Here is a 26,101-nt window from a genome sequence, read left to right on the forward strand (position 1 = left end):
GTGGTGAATCTCTGGAATTCTCTGCCCATTGAAGTGGTGGAGGCTACCTCGCTAAATATATTTAAGACACGGGTAGATAGGTTTTTGACAGACAAGGGAATTAAGGGTTATGGGGAAAAAGCAGAAAAGTGGAACTGAGCCATGACAGATCAGGCATGATCTTATTGAATGGCGGGGCAGGCTCGAAGGGCTAGATGGCCTACTCCTGCTCCTATTTCTTATGTTCTTAAGGATTCTATGACACTATTTCTCTCTTCCTTATGGGCTTGTCAAGACTTGACTTCATTTGTATCGAAATAAGAAATGCAATTTGACTTGAACAATTTCAAAACCTCTCTAACTTCACAGGAAAATAAATTTGTTTGCAAAATAGTGGATTTATAATATTACCTCTGTAGTCTTGTGTTTTCAAAGACAAAGATGGAAAAATGAAAAATTGAAATTTCAAACTAAAGATCCTGCAAAATAAAACTCGTAGTAGTTGGGCAGGAAGCAACGGAAAATGCGCATAGCCTTTGCTGTCTTGTACAAATTTATGAAGTCATCAAGCTATTCACTCGAATGGAAATGATAAACCTTTATTTAATAAACATGTAAAATAATGTCAGTAACTGTAGGCACACATTTACAGGATATAATTACTACAACAATTTAGAAATATAATTTGCATACATACAAAAGCTGGACCAAGACTTTGGACAGGAACACATACCCCGACAGTGTCAATAAACATACAGACTTGAGCGACAAAGACAGTAGATGTACAAAAAAATGGCTTGATACATAAGCAGTTGCATAAGCAACCTCACAGATATGAAAATACTGTACTTAAAAACAAAAGAGTGAGTAAAGCTGTGCGCACTCTGAAGAGCGGTCAATGTGCAGGAAATTCCAACAGGTTTCTGTTTAAATGACTGGAATGCTACAGCACCTTAATCAATGCACATTAATGTTACAGTACCTGAGCTCATCTACACTGCTAAGCCCCCTGATACTAAAGGGCAATTTAGCATAGCCAATCAACCTAACCTGAACATCTTTGGAGTGTGGGAGGAATTCTGAATCATTTTATACACACAAAATGTGCATAACTGAATTAACCCATTTGTTAAATCATGTGTTTAATAGGTAGACTTGATGTCATCAACAGTCCTACACGATACCTGTGCTTGTACAGCCTCTAACTAAACAGTAATGAGGTGATTGAGAGTTATTGATTAATTTTTCCATTTCGAAATTAGGTTTGTGGATTTTATGATAATTTGCTGTTATCTAAATCAAAGTCTTTCATTGCTAGTTTTAACTTTTTGTTACCAAAGCTGCTTCGTTAAATTGTAGGAGTATGTTACTGTTAAAGGACTTTGTGATTTAAAGCTTAGTTTATTTATTAGAGGCATAGAGGTTTAAGCATGGAAACAGGCCCTTTGACCCAACTTGTGCATGCCGCCCTTTTTTTTAAATCCTTAAGTTAGTCCCAGTTGCCTGCATTTGGCCCATATCCATCTTATCCATGTAACTGTCTAAATGCTTTTTAAAAGGCAAAATTGTACCTGCCTCTACTACTACCTCTGGCAGCTTGTTCCAGACACTCACCACCCTGCTTGAAAAACTGCCCCTCTGGACCCTTTTGTATCTTTCCCCTCTCACCTTAAACCTATGCCCTCTAGTTTTAGACTCCCCTACTTCTGGATTATCTAGCTGATCTATGCCCCTCTATAAGATCATCCTCCAGCCTTCTATACTTGTCACAGGTTAGGTTACATTAACACTGCAATGAAGTTAACGTGAAAATCTGATTTACTGGCATCCCAAAGTGGTTAGCACTGCTGCCTCACAGTGCCAGGGACCCGGATTCGATTGGATCACCATCTGTGTGGAATTTGCACAGTCTCCCTGTGTCTTTGTGGGTTTCCTCCAGGTGTTCCAGTTTCCTCCCACAATCTGAAAGACGTGCTGGTTAGGTGCATTGAACAGATGCTGGAGTGTGGCAACTAGGGAATTTCAGAGTAATTTCTTTGCAGTATTAACATAAGCCTTACTTGTGACGCTAATAAATTAACTTTAATACAAATTCACAGAATAAATGAACTGTTTAAGCAAAAATAGATTTATAAATCTACAGATAGGAAAAAAACACTCTAATTAAGCCTGGAAGGAACATCTCGCTTAAATTAACTTTACCAGTGTTGAATTACCTTATATTAAGTTGATCTTTCTCTACACCCTAGCTATGATTGTAATATGACATTCTAAACTTTCTCCTTCTCTATGTACAGTATGCTTTGTCCGTATAGTGCACAAGAAACAATACTTTTCACTGTGTACTGATACATGTGACAAATTAAACCAAATCAACTAAGGGGTTATTCATTCCATTGACATAAGACAGTTGTAAGGTGTGTCTCCTATCGCAGCCTCAATATTATTTATTATTATTAATTTATTTAATTCACGGTGGCACAGTGGTTAGCATTGCTGTGTCACAGTTCCAGGGACCCGGGTTCAATTCCGGCCTCAGGTCACTGTCTGTGTGGAGTTTGCACATTCTCCCTGTGTCCGCGTGGGTTTCCTCCCACACTCTAAAGATGTTCGGGTTAGGTTGATTGGCCAAGCTATGTTGACCCAAGTTTCAGGGGGGATGAGCTGGGTAAATATGTGGGGTTAAAGGGATAGAGCCTGGGTAGGATTGTTGTTGGTAGAGACTCGATGGGCCAAATGGTCTCCTTCTGTACTATAGGGATTCAATGATTCAAATCCTGACCTCCGCACATGGCTTTTAAAAGAATGATGAGTTTCAATCTTGATGGTAGGAGAAAAGGGAAAGAAATGGAAGACCCACGATAAGGAATGCTTTGTTGGTGGGCAGACCACCACACTCAGTGAGGTTATCTAAGTGGCAGGGGCTAATTTGAGAAATAAAAATGAAATAAATGTATTCAGCAGGAATCCTACGTTTAAACTTGCCAATTCCTTTTGCTGATCGCTCACAAAACAGGATGTGCTGAGGACAAGTACTTAAGGAGTTAATCTCTGTGCTAAAGTTGATTGATTCACAGGCCACTAGATGGTGTTCTGCTGCACTGTATATTGAGAATCTTTCAGATCATACAAATCTCAGAAGCTAGCTTACAATTACAATATTCACATCGCTCTATTAATTGGCCAGACTCATTCATCAGCTGGGTCTCAGTGTAAGTTGGACTTTTTACAGGCAATTAAATTCCAAAGCTACTAATCATCTCAACTCAGAAATAAAATACAGCAAACAATATATTAAATCGCAGAAACCCCTTGACAGCAACATTTACACAAGGTGAACAATTTCAACTATATTCATTCTCCTGTTTAATATGGACCACTTTTGAGTGCTTTGATGCATTTTTACATGAATTTAGTAATTAGATTTTGAATTTGGAATGAATTTCACCTCACTGCTGTGTAAGCTAGCACAAACCACAGCTACGCCAGAGGAGACTGCAGCCAATTCATTCAATCCTCTCCTTGCTTGTACAAATTGTAAGTGGCCAAGCTGTGAAATAAAATGGAAGAAACATTCTTTGATTGTGTCTCCATTCACCCTTTTCTTTTGTGCCAATCAAAAAGCTTTCAATTCAACTGCTTCAGATCGAAGTAATTTCTTCAGGTTGTTTTAAAATAGTGAAGTTTTGAGTGAAGTTATATGGATGATCTTAACATTTACAGTGGTTCTCAGTTGCTTGAGAAGTAGTGTATGAAAATGGCAGACTGTTCGCGTAAACAGCACCATCATTTCATATGTGATGCAGAAAAAGAACTCTGTGGTATTCTGTGTCCTAAGCAATAGCATCAAAGAGAATATAAAGCCATGGCGCCTGTCCATAAGAGCACACGATTAACGTCCTGCTAACTGAATCAGAATTGATAGGAAGTTTTCACGAGCATAGTAATGAAATGTTGCCACAACAGTTACATGAATATGTCATTATTACCTATAATGTGTCTGGATGCGACATAACATTAAACTCACTATACAAAATAAAGCAGTGAGGGCAATCTAATGCTATTGTAGTGTTGTTGATTTGCAATAGGAATCTTGCCATGATATGTCTAGTTCTGTATTAAGAGTGTTGCATTATGGAATTTGCCCCTGCCTTTTTGTTTTTACAAAGCTAACTAAATACGATGAACTTAAGTTTCCACCATAACTTGGACCAAGCAAACATACTTAACTCTCTAATGAGATAATACCACTGGCTACCTCAATCTTCAGGGCAACACTTGTAGTCCTGAGCAGAAAAAGGGTGCAAATGCCATACAGATCTATTTGCATCAAAATGAGCAGCTCAGACATTCAGATATGTGAAGACTAAGGATTGTGTTATCACCGGGGTGTAAAATAGTCTATCTTGAACTATAACAATCTCATCAGTGGATGTTGCTGCTTGCAGCAATTGACTTTTTTCATATTGAACTAGTCGTCAGTTGACTAGAAAGTCTTCTGTGACCATCACATTCATTTTGAAGTACAGTACTTATCTTGACATGTTTGAAAATTAAAAAACTGTTATGTATAATGTATTGTAAAAATTATATTCCTTTTGTTTTAATACATTTAAAACAGAACATCTTTTATGTACAAAAATGAATGTTTACTATTCCAGTTATCTCTTCCTCTGGGTGATTTTGTTTCTCATTTACCTGTATGTTTATAAAAGCAGTAGCTTAAATATTGGAACATGGAATACAATGAATAAGGCACCCTGAACATAGATGTTAAATACTCCAGAACACATAACCAAAGATCAGGTTCATCACCACACTCAGACTCAAAGTGGACAATCTACAATTTTAAGCAATACACAAGTCAATTGCAAAGATCTAACCCAACCATAATGCAGCATATGTTAAAATCAAATTCATAATTACCTTTGAAACATTACTTTGGCAGCTTGATCATAAAAAAATTATAATGTAATTCACCGATAAATTGCTTACCTATAATTACAATATCGATTGCTCCGTAAAATACACAAAATACATCATTATAGGACATCGCAACAGTCTGCAGTCACTGGTATGTATTCAAAAATATAAAAAACAATATGTAGCATAATGCCCTGTAGGCAGTAAAAAGAAATTAGTATGTTTTTCTGACTTTTATCATTGAGCTTACGTGTGTGTGTGTGTGTGTGTGTGTGTGTTTGCGCGCGCGTGCGTGCGCATGTGTCTGTAGAATACATAATAGACTCAAGTACAATAATATACAGAAAAGTCAAAAGAACTTGAAGGCAATACTGACATTACTAAGCTGCATTTTGAGAATCACTCTTGTCTCCTTGTGTCTGTAGTTTGGGGCATGATTTTTTGACCTCTCAATACCATTGGCTGATCTGGGCAGCCAGTCCAAGAAGTTAAGGACACTCACTATGGTTGTTTCAAACAGAATTCAGGTGGATACCAGAATTCGGAGTTTCGTTTTCTTCAACTTCTGGAGTGACACTTCTCAAAATCCGCTGTTTGATAACAAAAAAAGACAATTAAAAGCAAATAAATTATTGCATATCATAGAGTCATAGGGCAGAATTTTACCGGCACGTCTGCCCGAGTTTCGTACATCCCGCCCGAGGCCAATGGAGAATACCGTTCTCCAAGACTCACCCACCCCGAGAATCAGGATGGGCGTGTCAGTAAAATTCCAGCCATAGATGTGAGGAAGCAGGCCATTCAGCCTACTGAATCTGCACCAAATCTTTAGCATGGCCCCTTACCCAGGCCCTATTCCTGTAACCCCATGTATTTACCCTGCTAATTCCCCTAACCTACACACCTTGGGACACTTAGGGGCAATTTAGCATGGCCAATCCAGCTAACCTGCATATTTTTGGACTGTGAGAGGAAACTGGAGCACCTGGAGAACACCCCATGGGGAGAACGTGCAAACTCCACACAGATCAGAATTGAACCTGGGTGCGCGACACTGTGAGGCAGCAGTGTAGCCACCATGCCAGCCTAACTTTATTAGATTATACAATAAAAAGTCACAAGCCCTTGGATCAACAGGAATATAACAAAACAATCATTTACGTATTTAATAAGTCCAAGAGAAATTGATCTTGTACAAGATGTACCAGAGCACCATCTGGGCAGTGTGTACTGATAATGTAATAGCACTATAATACAATATATAATAACACTGCTTCTATTTTGCTGTGTCATCTACCCAACTGCAGGCTGATAAAGGACACAGCAACCACTGCTCACGTTAAACCTTACATAGCAACACATCCTGTACAGTGTCTGCCATATTGTTCATGAACAACTTTAAAAAATATTACCTAAAATTAATGGGGCATGATACCAGCTCTCCCCAGCAATGGAGAAATGAGCAGCTTGCTGTGATACTGTGACACAGTGGTTAGCACGGCTGCCTCACAGCAATAATCAGTTACAATAAAATTCATTAATTACTTAATAACTGCTTTCTGGCATGATCATTTATTGGCTATGAAGTTGGGTTCCCCAGGTGTAAATAAATAAATCATTGGTCTGATGGTAGACACAGGGGAACCAGTGGATGTGGTGATTCTAGATTTTCAAAAGGCGTTTGATAAGGTGCCTCATAAAAGGTTGCTACAGAAGGTTAGGGTGCACGGAGTTGGGGGTAAGGTGTTAGCGTGGATAGAGGATTGGTTGTCTAATAGGAGGCAGAGAGTTGGTATCAATGGGTGCTATTCTGATTGGCAGTTGGTGACTAGTGGAGTGCCGCAGGGATCGGTGCTGGGGCCTCAGCTATTTACCATTTATATAGATGATCTGGAGGAGGGGGCTGAGTGTAGGGTGACGAAATTTGCTGATGACACGAAGATGAGTGGAAAAGCAAATTGCGCGGAGGGTGTGGAAAGTCTGCAGAGGGACCTGGATAGGCTGAGCGAGTGGGTGAGGACCTGGCAGATGGAGTATAATGTTAGCAAGTGTGAGGTTATCCACTTTGGCAGAAATAATAGTAGGAGGGATTACTATTTAAAGGGTGAAAAGCTGCAGCATGCTACGGTGCAGAGGGACCTGGGGGTCCTTGTGCATGAGTCGCAAAACCCAGTCTGCAGGTGCAGCAGGTGATCAAGAAGGCGAATGGTATGCTGGCCTTTATAGCGAGGGGGGATAGAATATAAAAGCAGGGAGGTCTTGCTGCAACTGTACAGGATACTGGTGAGGCTGCAGCTGGAGTACTGTGTGCAGTTTTGGTTGCCGCACTTGCGCAAGGATATTTTGGCCTTGGAGGGAGTGCAGAGGAGGTTCACTAGGCTGATACCAGAGATGAGGGGGTTGGATTATGAAGAAAGACTAAATAGACTGGGTCTGTACTCGCTGGAGTTTAGAAGGATGAGGGGGAATCTTATAGAGATGTATAAGATAATAAAAGGGATGGATAGGGTAGAGGTAGAGAGATTCTTCCCGCTTAGAAAGGACAGCAGGACTAGAGGGCACAGCCTCAAGATAAGGTGGGGGGGCAGTTTAGATCAGAGTTGAGGAGGAACTTCTTCAAAGGGTGGTGAATCTCTGGAATTCTCTGCCCATTGAAGTGGTGGAGGCTACCTCGCTAAATATATTTAAATCATGGGTAGATAGGTTTTTGACAGACAAGGGAATTAAGGGTTATGGGGAGAAAGCAGGAAAGTGGAACTGATCCACTTCAGATCAACCATGATCTTATTGAATGGTGGGGCAGGCTCGAAGGGCTAGATGGCCTACTCCTGCTCCTATTTCTTATGTTCTTATGTCTGATTGTGTTTTATTTGTTGAGGTGAATAATCAAATTGATCTGTTTTTAATTGAGGGAGGAGAATCAAAAATTGTCAAACTAGGGAACAGGCAGGATTTTGGTTGCATGTTTCAGCACCTCACTGTCAGGCTCACTTGTAAGGAAAAGCCTGTGCACTATGTGGGGTAGTGGCTCAGCTGTGACTTTCCCCGAATTGGTCAAGAAGTGGCTATAGAGCAATTAAGGAGGACTCCCAAAACTGAAGCCCTCTAGCACTGAAGATGCAGAAGCTGGCTTTTTAAAGGCAAGACAGAGAGAGAGAGAGAGAGAGAGAGAGAATGATCTAAGGATGGAGGCACCCACTTTCCACAGTTATTAAATTTAAAATAATAAATAGCAGCTGGGTCACCAATGTGAAGAGGAAATCCTGCACAGGGGGAGGGAGGGGGTTTCTGCAGCTGCAGATGAAGCCAGACCCGCTTGGAGGGTTTCTAAGCCTGCCTAGAATACATGACCCCTGCTGACCGAATGACCTATCTCCTGGCAGCTGCATTGCTCCCTCATGAGTCTGGGGCCATGGACACTAAGTGAAAATTCAAAGCCATGAGTGCTGCCAACTTAGCTCTCTCTCACACATATACATAGCACATAATGTTTCTATCTCTTAATAATTTAATAATATTTTATGCTGCCCATTTTGACGAGCTTTATTTCCTGACTACTGCAATTGTTCAGGATCAGTCACACACACAGACATACACAACACACAGACATACACAACACACAGACATACACAACACAGAGACACACGCACACACAGACACGCACACACTGTACAGACACATAATCATACACACAGACACACAGTCACAGACACGCATGAGTGCTGAAGTTGTGAGACCTAGACCAGCAAATTAGAGAACTGAGTGCTGTCAGACTCCTCAATTTCAGAACTACCAAGAATTAAAAAGAATCGGTAAATAACTGCAGAGTTTGACGCCTGTGAAATTTCATCCCAGCGAGGAGGCATCTCCTTCAGCGGAGGAGAGGAGAAAACTGGCAGTAAAGGGACAAGAAGACAGAAATACTTCTTAAAAAATGAGATATCAAACACACTTCTGAAAATGCACAAATTAGCATTTCAAATGAACAATCTGCTGGCTTTTGCATATTTTCCTTGGAGTAACCTGAACATTCTGTTCTCCCACCACCCACCCCTCCCCACCCCGCAACCTCCCAGGGTTCCTGCCCCCACTAATCAGTAAAACCGAGCATCAACACTTACTTGAACATTGGCCACATACCTGTTTAACTGCTCCCGGAGTAATTATCATTTTGTAAACCATGTAGGATGGAACACAGATGAATGAAGAAGTACCGATGCAGTAGCCAACCACTGCAGTCCAATAAGGGTATGTATAATCAAACAGCTTAAGTTCTCGATGGGCTGACAGGAAACTGGCAATGATGAACTGTTGAAAAGTAGAACTGTTGTCAACAGAATGGAGGAAGCTATCCAATCCAACACATGTATAACAAATTGCCTATCTGCTTTATCTGTGATGCCAGAGTATTCTGTTCATTGAGAGGTTTGATGGTTCTGTTCAATGTCTTCACAATTAGGGTTTGTCAAAAGAAAGTTATTTCAGTGAGAAAGTTGTATGAAAGCCTTTTGACTACAGACATTTAACAGTGAACATATCCTGATTTGATTGAACATGGATTAGATATCCCCAGGATCCTTCCAAATTTTACCTTTAACCCCAAGTGCACAAGAATCCTTTGCCAAAGCAGTATAGAAATACACTCTCTGTGTTCAATATTTCACACTTCCAGCTACCCCCAAATTGAATTTGTACTGGACAACATGAAGCTTGCACAATATCTTGTTTCATTGTTTTAGAAGTTCCTTTAATTGATGATTCACAATTCAATAAAGGTGCAATATTTTTACATAAATTCCTTCTTGTGACTCCTTCTCTATCAATGTCCTTTCACAATCCAGGACTACCAGGCCAACTGGATATGTCCTTGCCACAGACAAACATTGACCAGCATTTTTTTTCTGACAGTCACTTGGTAGTACCAACTTGAATATTGACGCAAAGGAAGACATGTTTCCATCTTGCATATTCCTTTCGTTATTTGTAATGGGCAGACCACACGCAACCACACTGTGCTTGCAAAATCCAGAATAAAAAACATCGACTGTGAGATGTGATCCCAATTGGGCAGCACTAGCTAGACAATCCTGAGTGAACAAAGAACAAAAAAAATTACAGCACAGGAACTGGCCCTTTGGCCCTCCAAGCCTGCCAGCACTGACCATGCTGCCCGACTAAACTAAAACCCCCTACCCTTCTGGGACCATATCCCTCTATTCCCATCCTATTCATATATTTGTCAAGTTGCCCTTTAAAGGTCACTAGCATATCTGCTTCCATTACCTCCCCAGCAGTAAGTTCCAGGCACCACCATCCTTTGTGTAAAAAACTTGCCTCGTATATCTCCTTTAAACCCTGTCCCTTGCACCTTAAACCTATGCCCCCTAGTAATTGACTCTTCCACCCCAGGAAAAAGCTTCTGACGATCCAAACTGACTCTTCCAAACTGGGAAAAAGCTTCTGACTATCCAATATGATGTGCTAATAGCTACATTGACAACTGATTTAAGACAATCAGTTAAACTTACAACATGGCTCATTTACACTTTACATGCATTCACACACAGGGAGACCTATTCTCTGCAAACAAAAGGAATATGTCCAGGCCATGAGCCTTTTGTGAAGTAGCTGGGAACTTTGCTAGTCTATAGTTCCCCATTGCTTCCTCCGCAGCATCACGTTGGCTAATCCGAGTCAACCTGTCAGCGCCCTTTTCTTTTTGGTAGGCAAAATCGTTGACTGTTTGAAATTTGGCATTCTTGCAGATGTCCTCATGAGTGCAAGATTAAAGGCTGCAAGCAGTGTCTCTTTTCAGCAATTACCAATGTTTCTCTTCTCATAAGGTCGACTACCTCCTATGAAACGTTGCAAGTGTCCAAGATCATAACTCAGTCAGGCACTAATAGGTGGGATATGTACCATACAAATAGCTTGTGTTAAACAGTGTCACAATGGTATTGGTTGTTACTCCTATGTATTGTAACCAATGCCTATTTGAACTTAAATATGAATAACACAATGCTGCTTTGACACTATTAATATGATGAGACTTCTCAGCATTTCCATCGAGTGGATTGTAGCCTTTCGCAAGCTTCAGCAGACATTACACAGGCGTTATCTGTGTGATGCAATGTACTACTTCATCATAATAATGCACAGGGCTTAAATGTAAATTAATGCCATTTATCGAGATACCACAACTGTCAGTGAGATAATGAATTGACGGGGGATGGCTTGGGATCTAAACGCAACATCATCTGATTGTGAAGTGGATTTTATCACGTGAAAATTAACTTGGTTTTTTAATGTTCAAAAATATCCATTCTGAGTCTGCCGCATAAATCTTGCTCTTAATTCTGCAAATCTTCCCTTCCAAAACAGTTGACCTCGTTTTATAAATACTTTACTTCACTGAATTTTATGTATTCAGTTGATTTGATAAGAGCCTTGAGAAGACACATCTGGGATTCAGCAGGGTATTATCCATAAATGGCTATAAAAGGACACTGAAAAAGCATTAGAACTGGATAGATTTAAACTGAGGATGACAGTACAATGGAACTTAATTAAGGTGAAGTTGAACAGAATCAACATACACTTAAGCACGTTCTTTTCAAAGCTATAGTGTTATAAATGTAGGTACTCAAAAGTATAAATCAAGCTATATTGAAATAAATGCTTTCAGTTGCATTATTTATCAATTGTACATTTCCAGCAAGCTAGCTTCCCCAACAGGCTATTTCTTCAAATACTGAATATAAAGGCATCATTCAAGGAATTGGTTTAGCTATTTGATTGTGTTTAAGAATTAAAAGACAATTAGAACCATAGAATCCCAATACTGCAGAAAGAGTCCATGCACCACATCATTTTTGAATTGACTCTCCACTGTCAATTCCACAGACACACTTTCTAAGGACTAATGCTGCTCACTTTGTTAACTCTTTTCATGGTTAAACAGAATTGCAGAATCTCTACACTGGAGAAGGAGGCCATTCAGCCCATTGAATCTGCATCGACTCTCTGAAAGAACTTCTTATCCAGGCTCACCTTCCCACTCTATCCTTGTAACCCCACACATTTACCATGGCCAATCCGCCTAACCTGCACATCTTTGTACTGTGGGAGGAAACTGGAGCATCTGGAGGAAACAGGAAGAACATGCAAGTTCTAACAGACAGTCACCCAAGGCTGGAGTCGAACGTACCACCATGTCGCTGTTTATCAGTATACAGTTATTAACCCAAAAGGATAAATTTCATTTCTTTTTATTCATTCATGGACATGGGCATCATTGGCTGGCCTGTATTTATTGCCCATCCCTAGTTGCTCTAGAGAAGCTGGTGGTGAGCTGCCTTCTTGAATAGCTGCTGACCACATTCTGTGGGTTGACCCATAATCCCATTAGGGAGGGAATTCCAGGAACGGCGATATATTTCCAAATCAGAACAGTGAGTGGCTTGGAGGGGAACCTGCAGATGGTGATGTTCCCATTTATCTACTGCTCTTTTCCTTCTAGATGGAAGTAGTCATGGATTTGGAAGGTGCTGTCTAAGGATCTTTGCTGCGGTGCATCTTGTCGATAGTACACAGTGTTGCTACTGAGTGCAGTGGTGGAGGGATTGAATGTTTGCAGATGTGGTGCCAATCAAGGGGCTGCTTTGTCCTGGATGGTGTCAAGCTTCTTGAGTGTTTTTGGAGCTGCACCCATCCAGGCCAGTGAGGAGTATTGCATCACACTTCTGACTTGTGCCTTGTAGATGGTGGATAGGCTCTGGGGAGTCAGGAAGCGACTTACTCGCTGCAGTATTCCTAGCCTCTGACCTGCTCTTATAGCCATTGTGTTTATGTGGTGAGTCCAGTTGAGTTTCTGGTCTACAAGGATGTTGACAGTGGTGGATTCAGTGATGGTTACATCATTGAATGTTAAGGGGCCGTGGTTAGAATGTCTCGTATTGGTGATGGTTATTGCCTGGCATTTGTGTGGTGCAAATGTTACATTTGTTACATGTCAAATGTTGCATCTGCACATGGACAGCTTCAGCATCTGAGGAGTCACGAATGGTGCTGAACATGTCCGTTAATTCGTGCTTCCTGGGAGTTTCTGAGGTGCAGGAAATCCTCCAAACCAGTTTCACTGGCATTAAAATTTAGAATTAAAAAAGATCACCAGGAAGATCCTGTCAAAGGATGGCAATCTTTATTAAATGATTTTAAAAGTGCATGTGTCATCTACATTTTACCCCTTCCACTACTCCTTCACAACAAGTGAAAGAAAGTTAGCCTTTGACTCCTCTTTGTGAATAGAGTTACAGACAATGATTATACTTCTGATACAAGTTCATCACCCAAACAAGCAAGATCGTCATCTTATTTGGAAGGACAATAGTTCCACAAGACATATTTTGTGTTACATCAGTTCAAATCCCACAAATTTGTTTTTCCTACTGTCAAACTGGCTGTGATTTATCTGAGAAGCAGTCTGGTATTTCTCAACTATAAAGTCACCCCCGATAGCCACTGAAGCACAGTCACTTTAGTCACATAGTGGAAAGCAGCAGTTAATTTTCACAAAGCATGGCCGTACAGATAGCAATGAGCTAAGTGACCAGGTAACCTGGTGCTGCAGGGTAAGGGATAAATATTGACCTGGACATCTACTCTTCTTTAAAACCATCAGGGAATCTTCCATGTCCAGCTGCACAGGGGTGGAAAGCTTGAATTTCGTTCTCAAGTCCGTAGGGTAGAGTTTTAACCTAGAACTTTGGGACTCCAAAATAACTTGAGCCTTAAATGGTATAGAAGCACCTGAACAGAAATTGAAAGCTGGTTGCCAGTTTATCTGCAAGAAAATGTTTTCAAGGCAGCATGATAATTAAAATATAAAATAAAAACATTGCATGTGGCATTTTCTTTCCAGTATTTACACAAGTTGTACATCAAATGAATTTTTAAGCACAGTAAGTAGTTTCACAACACCAGGTTACAGTAAAACAAGTTTATTTGGTAGCACGAGCTTTCGGAGCGTTGTCCCTTCATCAAGTGAGTGATGAAGGAGCAGTGCTCCGAAAGCTCATGCTACCAAATCAACTCGTTGGAGTTTAACCTGGTGTTGTGAGACTACTTTCTATGCCTATCCAAGTCCAACGCTGACAACTCCACATAAATTTTTGAGCAAGCTTTGAGAGTTCAGCTATTTCGTTCAGACACTTCATCTCAAGTACCATATTAATGAGAATATTTCAGACTGGGATTAGTGCTGGAATGCCTGTTGTAGACAGTGAAATGTGCACTCCATTTCAAATTTCTCAGGAAGCTGGCCTAAGAGTCAGTATATCCTAAAAATGATGGTAGAATCATAGAATCCTACAATGCAGGAAGAGGCCATTCGGCCCATCAAGTCTGCACCGACCACAATCCCAACCCTCTCCCCATATATTCACCTACTAATTCCTCTAACCTATGCATCCTGGGACACTAAGGGACAATTTAGAATGGCCAGTCAACCTAACCCTCACATCTCTGGACTGTGAGAAGAAACCCACGCAGACACGAGGAGAATGTGCAAACTCCATACAGACAGTGACCCGAGCCGGGATTCAAATCCCTGGAGCTAGGAAGCAGCAGTGCTAACCACTGTGCTACCGTGCCGCAGTAGTTTTGAATGTGGGATTTGAACTGATATAACACAAAATATGTCTTGAGGAACTATTGTCCTCCCAAATAATACCACAATCTTGCTCGTTTGGAAGATGAACTTGTATCAGAAGTATACATCATTGTCTGTAAGTGTACTCACAATGAGGAGTCAAAGCAGAAGTACTTGTAAAGGAGTAGTGGAAAGCACTAACAGAAGTTTGACATTTCACACAAAAAAAAACTCTTCCTTGGCACTTCACAGAGGAAAACTGAAATGTCATGCCTCTCACTATAATGATTTGGACAGATGGTCATTAATTGTTTTACTTAAGGTAGCTTTAATTTACATGGAAGAGGCAGGGAATATTAAAATCCTGCTGTGACAGTGTTCTGCCTTTTAAGCATCCAAGCTTTCTAAGGCTATATGGTTTGGAAAGGTCAGTAAACTCAGCGATTGTGCACTGAACGTTGATATTCAACCTTGGCTCCAGCCAAAAGGACTCTTACATCTGACATTAAAGTGAATAATTTCAATCCTACTAATATTGAATGCACAGCAGACAAGTGGCTTTGCATTTGGCACTAACTGGAATGATTGACCAAAAGAAACAAAGAAAGATCACACTGACCCAGAACAGCACACGTTGTTGACGCTGAGAATTGGTGTTATTGTTTCAATAGTCTGGAAATGTTACATCTAACTGCTGTTGCACCCGTCAATTTCCCATGCCCCGAAACAAGTGCTCCGCCTTGTTAGGTATTAGACAACACACACAGAGGAATCAATAGCAAGCTGGCCAGGGTACTGTCCTCTAGGCCAATCTTACCAGCAGGATTATTGGGCTGATGGCAACCCAGCATATCTGCCAGAACAAGCCGGGGCTGAAACCGAGCATTTCCTTCACATCCCTGCAGAAACGTTTCATTCCTAAAGGAATAGAATAGCAAAGAAAGCAAAAGATGAATCAAGTCAAACAAATGGAAGCTCTAATGTACAGTAGTTCTTTCCTCTCTTGGCTATTCTGTACACATACTTAAAATAACTGAGCAATTACTGGAGGGTTTTTATAATCCTTCGCTGCACAGGGGGTGGGATTTTCTGGTTGCGTTCGCCCCCAAGAGTGGAAAATCCTGTTCGAGGTCAATGGACCTTTCTATGGTCTTGTCCTGCTCACTATGATTCCTGTTGGCAGGCAAGGCAAGTAAATTCCACCCAGGGAGTCCAAACTAAGTCTAGTTTTCCAATGTAAGTCAGAGGATGGAGGAGAAATACTCAACCGGCTCTGCAGGTCGAATTTGGTCATTATTTAAAGTGACACATTCGCCTTTGATTTTACATTATTATTCATAACTAATTATCAAAACTACTTACATCAATCATTACAATGCCTAGAGTTCCCAATTCCAAAGAGGCATCATTAAAATCAAGATGCCTTAAAACAAAGTCAATATTAGGAGGGGTGATCAAAAGCTTGGTGCACTGGCCATGTTAAATTGCCCCTTAGAGTCCCAGGATGTGTAGGTTAAAGGGGTTACTGGGGTAAATACGTAGGATAACGGGGATAGGGGTAGGTGGGATTGCTGTCTATGCAGACTTGATGGGCCAAATGGCCTCTTTCTGCGCTGTAGGAGTTCTATGATTCTAAAGGGATGGGTTTAAAGAGCATCTTGGCGCAGAGATTGCTGAATCATGTAATACAATGAGTGGGGTTTTCTAGCCAGACACGTCCCAAGAATGGAAAATCCGCCTGAGGTCAACAGACCCTGGCTTCATCTTGTCCCACCCACTACGATTCCCCTGGTGGGCAGGGCAGGAAAATCCACCCCCTGAGTGATCTCAGTTTTCCTGAAACCTGTTCTAAATTTGTTTTAATCTATTTCCATTTACATCCCGCTGTTCTACTTTTCTGACTTAATTTAAATAACCCAAGTTTACCCCTTATCTATAATATTTATTATTTTGTACACTTTAGCGCAGTCCCATCCCTTCTTTCCAGGTTGTAGAACTCAAACTTGCACTGAATTTACAGTGCAGAACCACGTCATCTTCCCTTACAGTTCCATGTCAGTATTCACACGACACAAGCAACAACTCCTCCTACCCTACTTCATCTAATCCCATCAACAAATCTTGCTATTTATTTCTCCCTCAGATAGCTCCCTTAACTAACCTCCTCTTGAATGAATCGACACGATTTACCTCAACTGTGATATTTTTCAAATTTTACATCCTAACCACACTCTGGTTAAAGATGTTTATCCTGAGTTTCCTTTTTGGATTCATTAAAAACGGTCTTATTTTATGCCCCCTTGTTTTGGATCTCCCACATTCTTTCCGAAGCCTCTCTCTTGTTTCTCCTCTATCACCTGGGATTTCTCTTTTTTTTGACTGCAACCTTTACCATGGAAGTCTACGAGTCTGGTGGTGTGGTTCCCACACTGAACATCTGAGGCATAAAAACCCTTCAAAGGGTCATCCAAACTCGAAACATTGGCTCCATCTCTCTCCACAGATGCTGTCAGAGCTGCTGAGATTGAACAGGCATTTACTGTCTATGACAAAGGGTCATCTGGACTTGAAACGACAGCTCTTTTATCTCCTTACAGATGCTACCAGAACTGCTGAGATATTCCAGCATTTTCTCTTTTGGTTTCAGATTCCAGCATCTGCAGTAATTTGCTTTTATCCAGTGGTATCCAAATATACCCCAGTGTTGTGCATTCTTCTACATAAAGTAACTTACCGTAAAACCAAGACACTGCTATTGATTCTAGAAACGCCACAGCAATGATGGCAGCTCCAGTGGCATATTCTTCAAAGAATTTCACCACGTATGCCCCACCCTGAAATGAGGAATAAATGACATTTACTTGTGACTGGACTAACTGGCCAATAGTCCTATCAAACCTTTGCATCAACTTATTTACAGTATTGGGACTGACTGACTGGACATCACATTGGCTGGCCAGAAATTATTGCCCATCCCTGAGGCCATTTAAGAATTAACCACATTGCTGTGGCTCTGGAGTCACATGTAGGCCACACCAAGTAAGGACAACAGATTTCTTTCCTTAAAAGGCCAATGTTTGTCCCATAACCAAACGTGTGGGTTAGGTGAATTGGCCATGCTAAATTGCCCTTGAGTGTCAGGGGGATTAGCAGGGTAAATGCATGGGGTTATGGGATTGTGGTCAGTGCAGGCTTGATGGGCCGAATGGCCTCCTTCTACACTGTAGGATTCTATGATTCTAGTGAACCAGATGGGCGTTTACGTCAATCAATTCATGATTCCTGCTTTTTTATTGAATTCAAATTTCACCAGCTGCTATGGTGGGATTTGAACCCGGGTCCCAAGAGCATTACCCTGAGTTTCTCGATAACCACATCACCATTTCGCTAAAAAACAAGGGCGGCACAGTGGTTAGCACTGCTGCCTCACAGCACCAGGGACTTGGTTCAGTTCTGTTGTTTAGCCAATAACATTGGCCAGGACTTTCCAGCCCCGACATGTCAGGATCTGCTGCAGAAGAATTGATTGAATTGGTTCTCAACGGGAACGGACAGTACCGGTGGTGGGCAGGACAGGGAATCCCATTCACTAGGCAGAATTTTCCAGCCGCACTCACCCTGAGACCGGAAAATCCCACCCCAGGTCAATGGACCTTTGCGTGGTCCACCGCCACACCTGCTACAGTTCCCATGGCCAGCGGGGTGGGAAAATTCCACCTACTGTGTCGTTTGTAGCTGCGCAAATCACATTTTGCATTACAGACTCACAACTGCTGCATTTCAGAAATAATGAGGAAACAAGTTAGTTTTTTGTTAGAAGCAATCCTTCTAATTAAAGAGGTTTACAGTGTAGAAGGTGGCCATTCAGCCCACTACACCTGTGCTGGCACTCTGCTATAGCCGTTCACCTTCATTGCATTGTGGGAGGGCGGCAACATATATGAACTGTTCTCAGTTTTTATGTTTAGAATCATAGAATGGTTACGGCGTAAGAGGGAAGCTATTCAACCTGCTCTGTTGGTGCAGACTCTCTGAAAGGGCAACTCATTTAGTCCCACTGCCTTGCCTTCCCCCACACACTGCAAATTGAGTTAACAGTAATTCATAAGAGTTGGAGAAGATACAGCAAAGATATGAAATATTGAACAGGCACGAGGTCAGAAAAGCAATGGGTGAATCATCTCTGTTCTACCACTTTTAGTGTTTTCCCAAAAGGTTAAACTGCAATGAGGCAAAGTACAAATTATGCTGACTGATTTCGAACTTAAAATATAGGCACCAAAGTAAACAGGTTACGATATCAAGCCAAGACTAAGACATTAAAGGAGGCTCTATTGTAAAGAGAGGTGATGGCATAATGGTGTTATCGCCAGACCATTAATGCAGGAACTCAGATAATATTCCGGGGACCCAGTTCGAATCTGGCCACAGTGAAATTTGAATTCAATAAAAAGTATCTGGAATTAAAGATCTTCTGACGACTATGAAACCATTGTCAGAAAAACCCACTTGGTTCACTAATGTCCATTAGGGAAGGAAATCTGCTGTCCTCACCTGGTCTGGCCTACATATGACTTCAGAGCCACAGCAATGTGGTTGACTCTCAGGTGCCCTCTGGCAACGAGGGATGGGCCATAACTGCTGGCTAGCCAGCGATGCCCATATCCCACGAATGAATTAAAAACAAGTTAGAAAGGAAAAGGGAAATCAGCTTATTAGGATTAAAGTTAAACCACTTACGTATGTAAGGGTGCTCAATGCTCCCAAATAGCAGAATATGATCAGGCCAAGCACAAACCATTCTCGGTGCTTTCGAAGTAACGCTGAATATTCATCAAGCACTGCTGTTATCACACCTTCCAGGCCTGCAAACTGAGGAACAACAACAGAAGATCTTAGCAAAGTGGCCGGCAGTCTTATTTTGCACGAATTGTAAAACAGCACACAGAAACTGTTCATTTCTTGTCACTGTTTATACCGCTATGAGCTCTGCCTATAGTATATTAACTAGAAGAGTTATTAAATGAGGTGAAAAGATCAGTTTGGAAGGGATTGGGTGCAGTTTTTAAATGCTAAATGCTTTTAGACCTTGGGAAAGGAAAGCTGTTGAGTTCTAATGAAAGCAGTTTCCACACTCACTGGATGGGTGCTCTCAATGTTTGCTTCCTATTCAAAACTTCATTTCACCAGGGAGTTGGACAATGACACATCACTACACCACACAGCAGGTTCAAACAGTTCGGCAGGAAAAGTCTAGGGCATCTGCGAATTGTGCACCTAAGACAACCAACAGGCTGTCAGAGAAACATCCTCCAGTAATTCCCTCCCTCTGAGGAAGTGGCTGATTCTTGTTCAGTTTCCCCCAACTTCTCTGTTCCATAACCAGTGGCGCTGTGGTTAGCACTGCTGCCTCGCAGCACCAGGGACCCAAATTCGATTCCAGCCTTGGGTGTCTGTCTGCACCTTCTCCCTGTGTCTGTGTGGGTTTCCTCTGGGTGCTCCAGTTTCCTCCCACAGTCCAAAGATGTGCTAGTTAGGTGGACTGGCCGTGCTAATGGTGTCCCAGGATGTGCAGGTTGGGTGATTAATGGAGTAAATGCGTGGGGCTTTGGGACTAGGGTAGGGAACCTGGGTAAGATGTTCTGTTGGAGAGTCAGTGCTGACTCAATGGGCCAAATGGCCTCCTTCTGCACTGTATGAATTCAGGTGGATAATACTGGATCCAAACAAATGCATCATCTAAACGAAGGCAAAAATGTGTGGCCTTTCTCTCAATGTGTTGATGCATTTCGATTGCATTGATTTTTCTTTTACTGACAATTGTCTTCCTTTATGCTGAAGCTGTGTTGTTTTGATCGGTAATCCAATGTGAAGTGAAAGCTGATGCAGTCATGTGTGGTGCTTACAATTCAGCAGTGTAAGCAGTGCACAATGCCACACACACAAGATTAATTCCACTGTAAATACCCGACGAACATTTCCCAGATGGTGTTTTCAAAAGCATGTTTGCACCTCTTTTCAAGTGTGGGAAGCATGCTGGAAGCGCACACACTCAGCTGGAAAGGAAGCTCCCGGACGATGCAGCAGAGTGGATGCAAGTACATGTTTAACCCTTTTGGGCGAGATTTTGGCGCAATTGTGGGGGCCCGATTGCCAGGGTGGTTTTCCAGGTGGCCGGGCAGCAGGCGAGACTTTCCTCGCATTTTATTGCCAGGAGAGGGGAAATTAGGAGCTGGCAGGCAGGGAGGGTGGGTTAAGGACATTGATGGGTCTTCCACACTGCCAGCCCAATCTGTGGGCAGGCAGGGCAACTCAGAGCCTCAGTAGCTCCACACAGAGAGGTGGCTAGCACTGAGACAACAAGGGCAATGTGAAGGCACCCCCATTCTGAGGAAAACCACGGAAGAGGATGCATTGGATACATCTTTACAAGGACCAAGCAAACCGGGGCCTTGAGCGTGTAGCACGAGCACTTGAGTACAAGCAGAGAGATGTTTTGCTGCAATTGTATAGGGCGTTGGTAAGCCCACGCCTGGAATATTGTGAACAGTTTTGGTGCCCTTATCTGGGGAAGAATGTCCTTGCTAAAGAGGGCGTACAGCGACAGATTACCAGACTGAGTCCTGGGCAGGTCTGTCATATGAGGAGAGACTAAGTCGGTTAGGATTATATTCACTGGAGTCTAGAAGAGTGAGAGGGGATCTCACAGAAACTTATAAGATTCGAAGAGGATTAGACAGGGTAGATTCAGAAAGAATGTTCCCGATGGTGGGGAGTCCAGAACTAAGGTTCATAGTTTAAGGGTAAGAGATAAATCTTTTAGGACTAAGGTGAGGAGAAATTTCTTCACCCAGAGGGTGAATGTATGGAATTCACTACCGCAGAATGTAGTTGTGGCCAAAATGTTGTATAATTTCAAGAATTTGGGGAAAGGGGAGATCAGGGTATTGAATTTGATGACCAGCCATGATCATAATCAGCAGGCTTGAAGGGCCGAATGGCCTTGTCCTGCTTCTCGTTTCTACATATAGAGAAAGCCATTCCAGTGGCAGTGTTGAGCCGCAGGAGTGTCATTTGCTGCCAACAGCCCATTCCCTGCGGCATGGAGACTCCGGCTCAGACAACTCTGCCAGGAAGCAGCCTGGAGGCCATCAAGCTGCATGGTAGCGAGGAGCTGGTCCACTGCCACCACTGGCACAATGCCCAAGGTCCAGACAGTCGCTTTTCATTGAGCCATTGGTCATTCAAATCGGCTGCCCGCCTCTGTTTGGTGGAAGCTCGGCCATTACCACGGCTGCCACTGAGAAACCTCCCTATCAGGGCCAGTAAAGCTCCCCCCATTCTTTCAAAATGGTAGAGGTGTTTGTTTGATAACAATCCAATTCAGCCAACACAAGTCTACGTAAGTATATGAAACACTTCCAATTCTATCAAATTTCATACTCCCTGAAGTGTTCAAATACGAAACCAGTCAATACTATTGAATCGTAATGAATTTTAGCATATGACCAACATTGTCAGTAATTTCTTTTTATTTGCTTACCGTACTGTCCAAACCCAATGTGATCAGCATTATGAAAAATATTATGGCAAAAAATGTAGATGCAGGCATATTGGTTATTGCCTCTGCGTAAGTAATGAAAAGCAGACTGGGGCCTAGAGGGAGAAGAGTAAAAGCAGATTAATAATAATGCACTGTTAATACTTTCCGTCTTTAATCCTTCTGCATCCAAGCTATTTGCTAGGGTTGTCGCTTTCTGATTCTGTTTATTTGTATATTCATATTTGTACACAGCTTCTATCTGTAATTCTCAGTATTTCACATAAGTCAGTGGATGAGGCTTGCACATTGAGTTAGATAGTCAGAAAATATTTTCAGTGATAGACACCCAGTTACTGCCTCTGGCATGATGGCATAATGGTTAGTACTGCTGCCTCATAGCACCAGGGAGCTGGGTTCAATTTCCAGCTTGAGTCACTGTCTGTGTAGAGCTGCATGTTCTCCCCATATCTGTGTGGGTTTCCTCTGTGTGCTCCGATTTCCTCCCATAGAATGGCAAGATGGTTAGGTGCATTGGCCATGCTAAATTCTCCCTCAGTGTACCCGAACAGGGGCCAGAGTATGGCGACTAGGGGATTTTCATAGTAACTTCATTGCAATGTTAATGTAAGCCTACCTGTGACACTAATAAATAAACTTTAAACTTAAAGAAGACCAACAAAGTTCTGTTTTGGCTCGAATATTTAAAATCATAATTGCTGGGATAATAAACATGTTATAAAATAGGAACCTTAATTATTGCATTCACAAGCCGATTTCTAACTTGGGGAATCTCTCCTTTCTTTTTAATTCATTCGTGGGACATGGGCATCACTGGCTGGCCAGCGTTTATTACTCATCCCTGGTTGCTCAAGAGCAGTTGAGAGTCAACCACATTGCTGTTGCTCTGGAATCAGGCCAGACTGGGTAAGGACGGCAGATTTCCTTCCCTAAAGGACATTAGCGAACCAGTTGGGTTTTTCAGATAATTGATAATGGTCTCAGGTTATCAGTAGATTCTTAATTCCAGATATTTTTATTGAATTCAAATTCCACCATCTGTGGTGGTGGGATTCGAACCTGGGTCCCCAGAACATTAGGTGAATTTCCGGATTAACAGTCTAGTGACAATACCATAGTCTAGCCATTGCCTCTCCTATGTATTAAAATAAGGAGTTTTCAATGCTTTCAAATTTAGAGAGGGAGGCATAGCAATTGTTACATAAAGGGAAAAGATTCTTTTCAACACTTGTGACACTACACTGTGTACTTTCACTGTCTTACTGTCAGTTTGTATTAAGATTCTGATACCCAGCTGAATTTAATTGTCTCTGTTGGCTTGGCTTAACATTTACCCAAGGGTGCGATCTTGCCTGCCGTTCACGCCACACGCCCACTGCAGCGAGGTCGGAGAATTTGGCAGCCAGTCAAATCTCTGTTCACTGCGGCGGGATGGGAAAACCCCACTGGCATGAATGGTGGTAAGATTCTGGCCAAAGACTCAGAATTCACTGGAGCTGTGATACTGGCCACAATGCCGTAAGTTTGCCGGTTGTGTTGTTTGTTCCTTTCCTGGTTAAGTTACACCGTAATAATTAGAATACACTGTAGCCAGCAAGCAATTGGAAACAGCATGGCCACTGGCCAAGGTAAAAACCCATTACGATGTGATGCCAGCTGGCCCCAGATTTGTTTAAAATAGATGTTTAATGATTATGCTAATGGACAGAAACAAGTGGAATTTGAAATTGCACAGTGGCCTCACAGTGCCAGGGACCCAGGTTCGAGCCCTGGCTTGGATCACAGTCTATGTGGAGTTTGCACATTCTTCCTGGATCTGCAAGGGTTTCCTCTGGGTGCTCTGCTTTCCTCCCATGGTCCAAAGCCATGCGGGTTAGGTGGATTGGCCATGCTAAATCGCCCATTAAGTGTTAGGGAGACAAGCAGAGTAAAATACTTAGGGTTAAGCAATAGGGCCTGGGTGGTTTGGTGGTCGGTGCAGACTCGATGGGCCAAATGGCATCATTCTGTGCTGTAGGGATTCTATGACTTTATTGTTTTACATCTGATTAGTTCATTAAGTGTCACAGTGAGTCCTTCCATCCATGCCCCTTCCCCAGCCCACAAATTCCCACTGATATTATGCAAACATTATGGAAGCCAGAGATTTCAAATCTTCATTGCTCAAGCAGTTTGCGCTCCCTGTACCATTTCTGATCTGCTACTTGATTTTTAATACAGTGCAAATGGGCACAGAGAACGAAAAACACAAAACATAAGATTAACAATCAGCTTTACATATAGACAATAATTCATGTTTAGATGGTGGATTAAGGTTGGGAAGTGGTTGCTGACTCCCATCAAATACATATCATTTCCGCTGATTTGAAGGGACTCTGGACATTGTCAAATCTGCCACACTAAATAATATTCAAATCTAAATAATACCAAAATGTGCTTAGTAAAAGCAATATGATTACTTCTTAATGTTAGCAATAAATTATGATTCCTGCAATTGCACCAATGTATTTGAGCCCACCAGTGCCATGCTGCTGTGGCAATCACAGTGGCCTTATCTCAGCAAATTCAATTTCATTCTTGATCTTAATGGGGGCGGACTATCGTCACTTACATTCTGTTTTTTGTCTGGTTAGTTCATTCACTGGAACCGTGAACCAATCTATGTCACAATCATCTGCTTTCTGAACAGTGCACAATGCCAAGATATCATAGAGTGTTATATGTTTTGGTTTATGTTACCAACACCATAGTCTCCAGGCACGTCTGCACTACAGAAGTGCAATGTCCGAGACCTGTATGTTACATTTTCTTAATTCATTCTTGGGCTGTGGGCATCACATTTTTATTGCCCATCTCTAATTGCCCTTGTGGGTGTGGTGGTGAGCTGTCTACTTGAACCACTGCAGCCCACATGGTATAGGTGCACCCACAATGCCACTAGGGAGTGAGTCCCAGGATTTTGACCTAACAACAATGAAGGAACAGCGATATCTTTGCAAGTTAGGATGGTGTGTGACTTGGAGGGGAAGCTACAAGTAGTGCTTCCATGTTGTCCTTGTCCTCCTTGGTGGTAGTGGTCACAGGTTTGGAAGGTGCTGTCAAAGAAGCTTGGGCAAGTTGCTGCAGTGCGTCTTGTAGATGATACATACTGCTGCCTCTCTGCGATGGTGGTGGAGGGAAGAAATGTTTAAGGCAGTGGATGTGCTGCCAATCAAGTGGGTTGCCTTGTCCTGGATGGTGTCAAACTTCTTGAGTGTTGCTGGAGATGTACTCATCCAGGCAAGTGGGGAGTATTCCATAACACTCCTAACTTGTGCCTTGTAGATGGTGGACTGGCTTCGGGCATCAGGCCAATCTAACCCAATAAAACCTCTCTCTCCCTGCTCTAATCAATGGATGTTGGTCTTAGGACCACAATTAAAGTGAAAATTCTACAACTGCTCTGACAATCCATTGTGTTGGTAAGGTGCATTGGCCATGCTAAATTCTCCCTCAGTGTACCTGAACAGGCGCCAGTGTGTGGGGACTAGGTTATTTTCACAGTAACTTCACTGCGCTGTTAACGTAAATCTACTTATGACACTAATAAATAAACTTTAAAACTTTAAACTTTAAAGAATTGTCAGAGGTTTACACGTTGTCATCCTACCAGTATCTTTGGCTACATCTTCTACTTTCTCATTCCTCATTTCTGCCATGTAGCCAAGGACAGTAAACATAACACAACCAGACAGGAAACTGGTCAAGCAGTTCACAGTGCTGATGATCAAAGCATCCCTAAAGCGAGTAAACAAGAAAGAGTCCATTGCTTCAATTCAGTTTTGATGGTCACATCCTTAGTCCTCACAAACCAGCAAACAATCTGAATGTGGTCAAACAAAAAGCATTTGCAGCATTCTATACAATACTTATCGCACCTGCTTAATACATCCTAACTGCAATGACTTCACTCAGGCAATTGAGGTTGGAGTATGAACTCCCTGGTTAAA

The 26,101-nt window shown here is 42.0% G+C and overlaps 1 protein-coding gene across 2 annotated transcripts in view; it reads right to left on the reverse strand.

Annotated features, from left to right (window-relative positions):
* Positions 1–557: 557 nt before the first annotated feature.
* LOC145357536 (sodium-dependent serotonin transporter-like) overlaps positions 558–26,101 on the reverse strand; it is an 84,400-nt gene continuing 58,856 nt past the window's right edge. For both annotated transcript variants that reach the window (XM_080210986.1, XM_080210987.1), the window contains exons 8-14: positions 25,762–25,889; positions 22,095–22,207; positions 19,292–19,423; positions 17,286–17,385; positions 15,369–15,469; positions 9,043–9,210; positions 558–5,492 (exon numbers count right to left, since the gene is read on the reverse strand). In XM_080210986.1, the coding sequence (XP_080067112.1) occupies positions 5,415–5,492; positions 9,043–9,210; positions 15,369–15,469; positions 17,286–17,385; positions 19,292–19,423; positions 22,095–22,207; positions 25,762–25,889 (820 nt within the window). In that variant the 3' untranslated portion in view covers positions 558–5,414. The remainder of the gene's footprint in view (positions 5,493–9,042; positions 9,211–15,368; positions 15,470–17,285; positions 17,386–19,291; positions 19,424–22,094; positions 22,208–25,761; positions 25,890–26,101) is intronic.

The sequence above is a fragment of the Carcharhinus amblyrhynchos genome, chromosome 23 (assembly GCF_965287045.1).
Source record: "Carcharhinus amblyrhynchos chromosome 23, sCarAmb.v2.hapA, whole genome shotgun sequence".
NCBI classification, from domain to species: domain Eukaryota; kingdom Metazoa; phylum Chordata; class Chondrichthyes; order Carcharhiniformes; family Carcharhinidae; genus Carcharhinus; species Carcharhinus amblyrhynchos.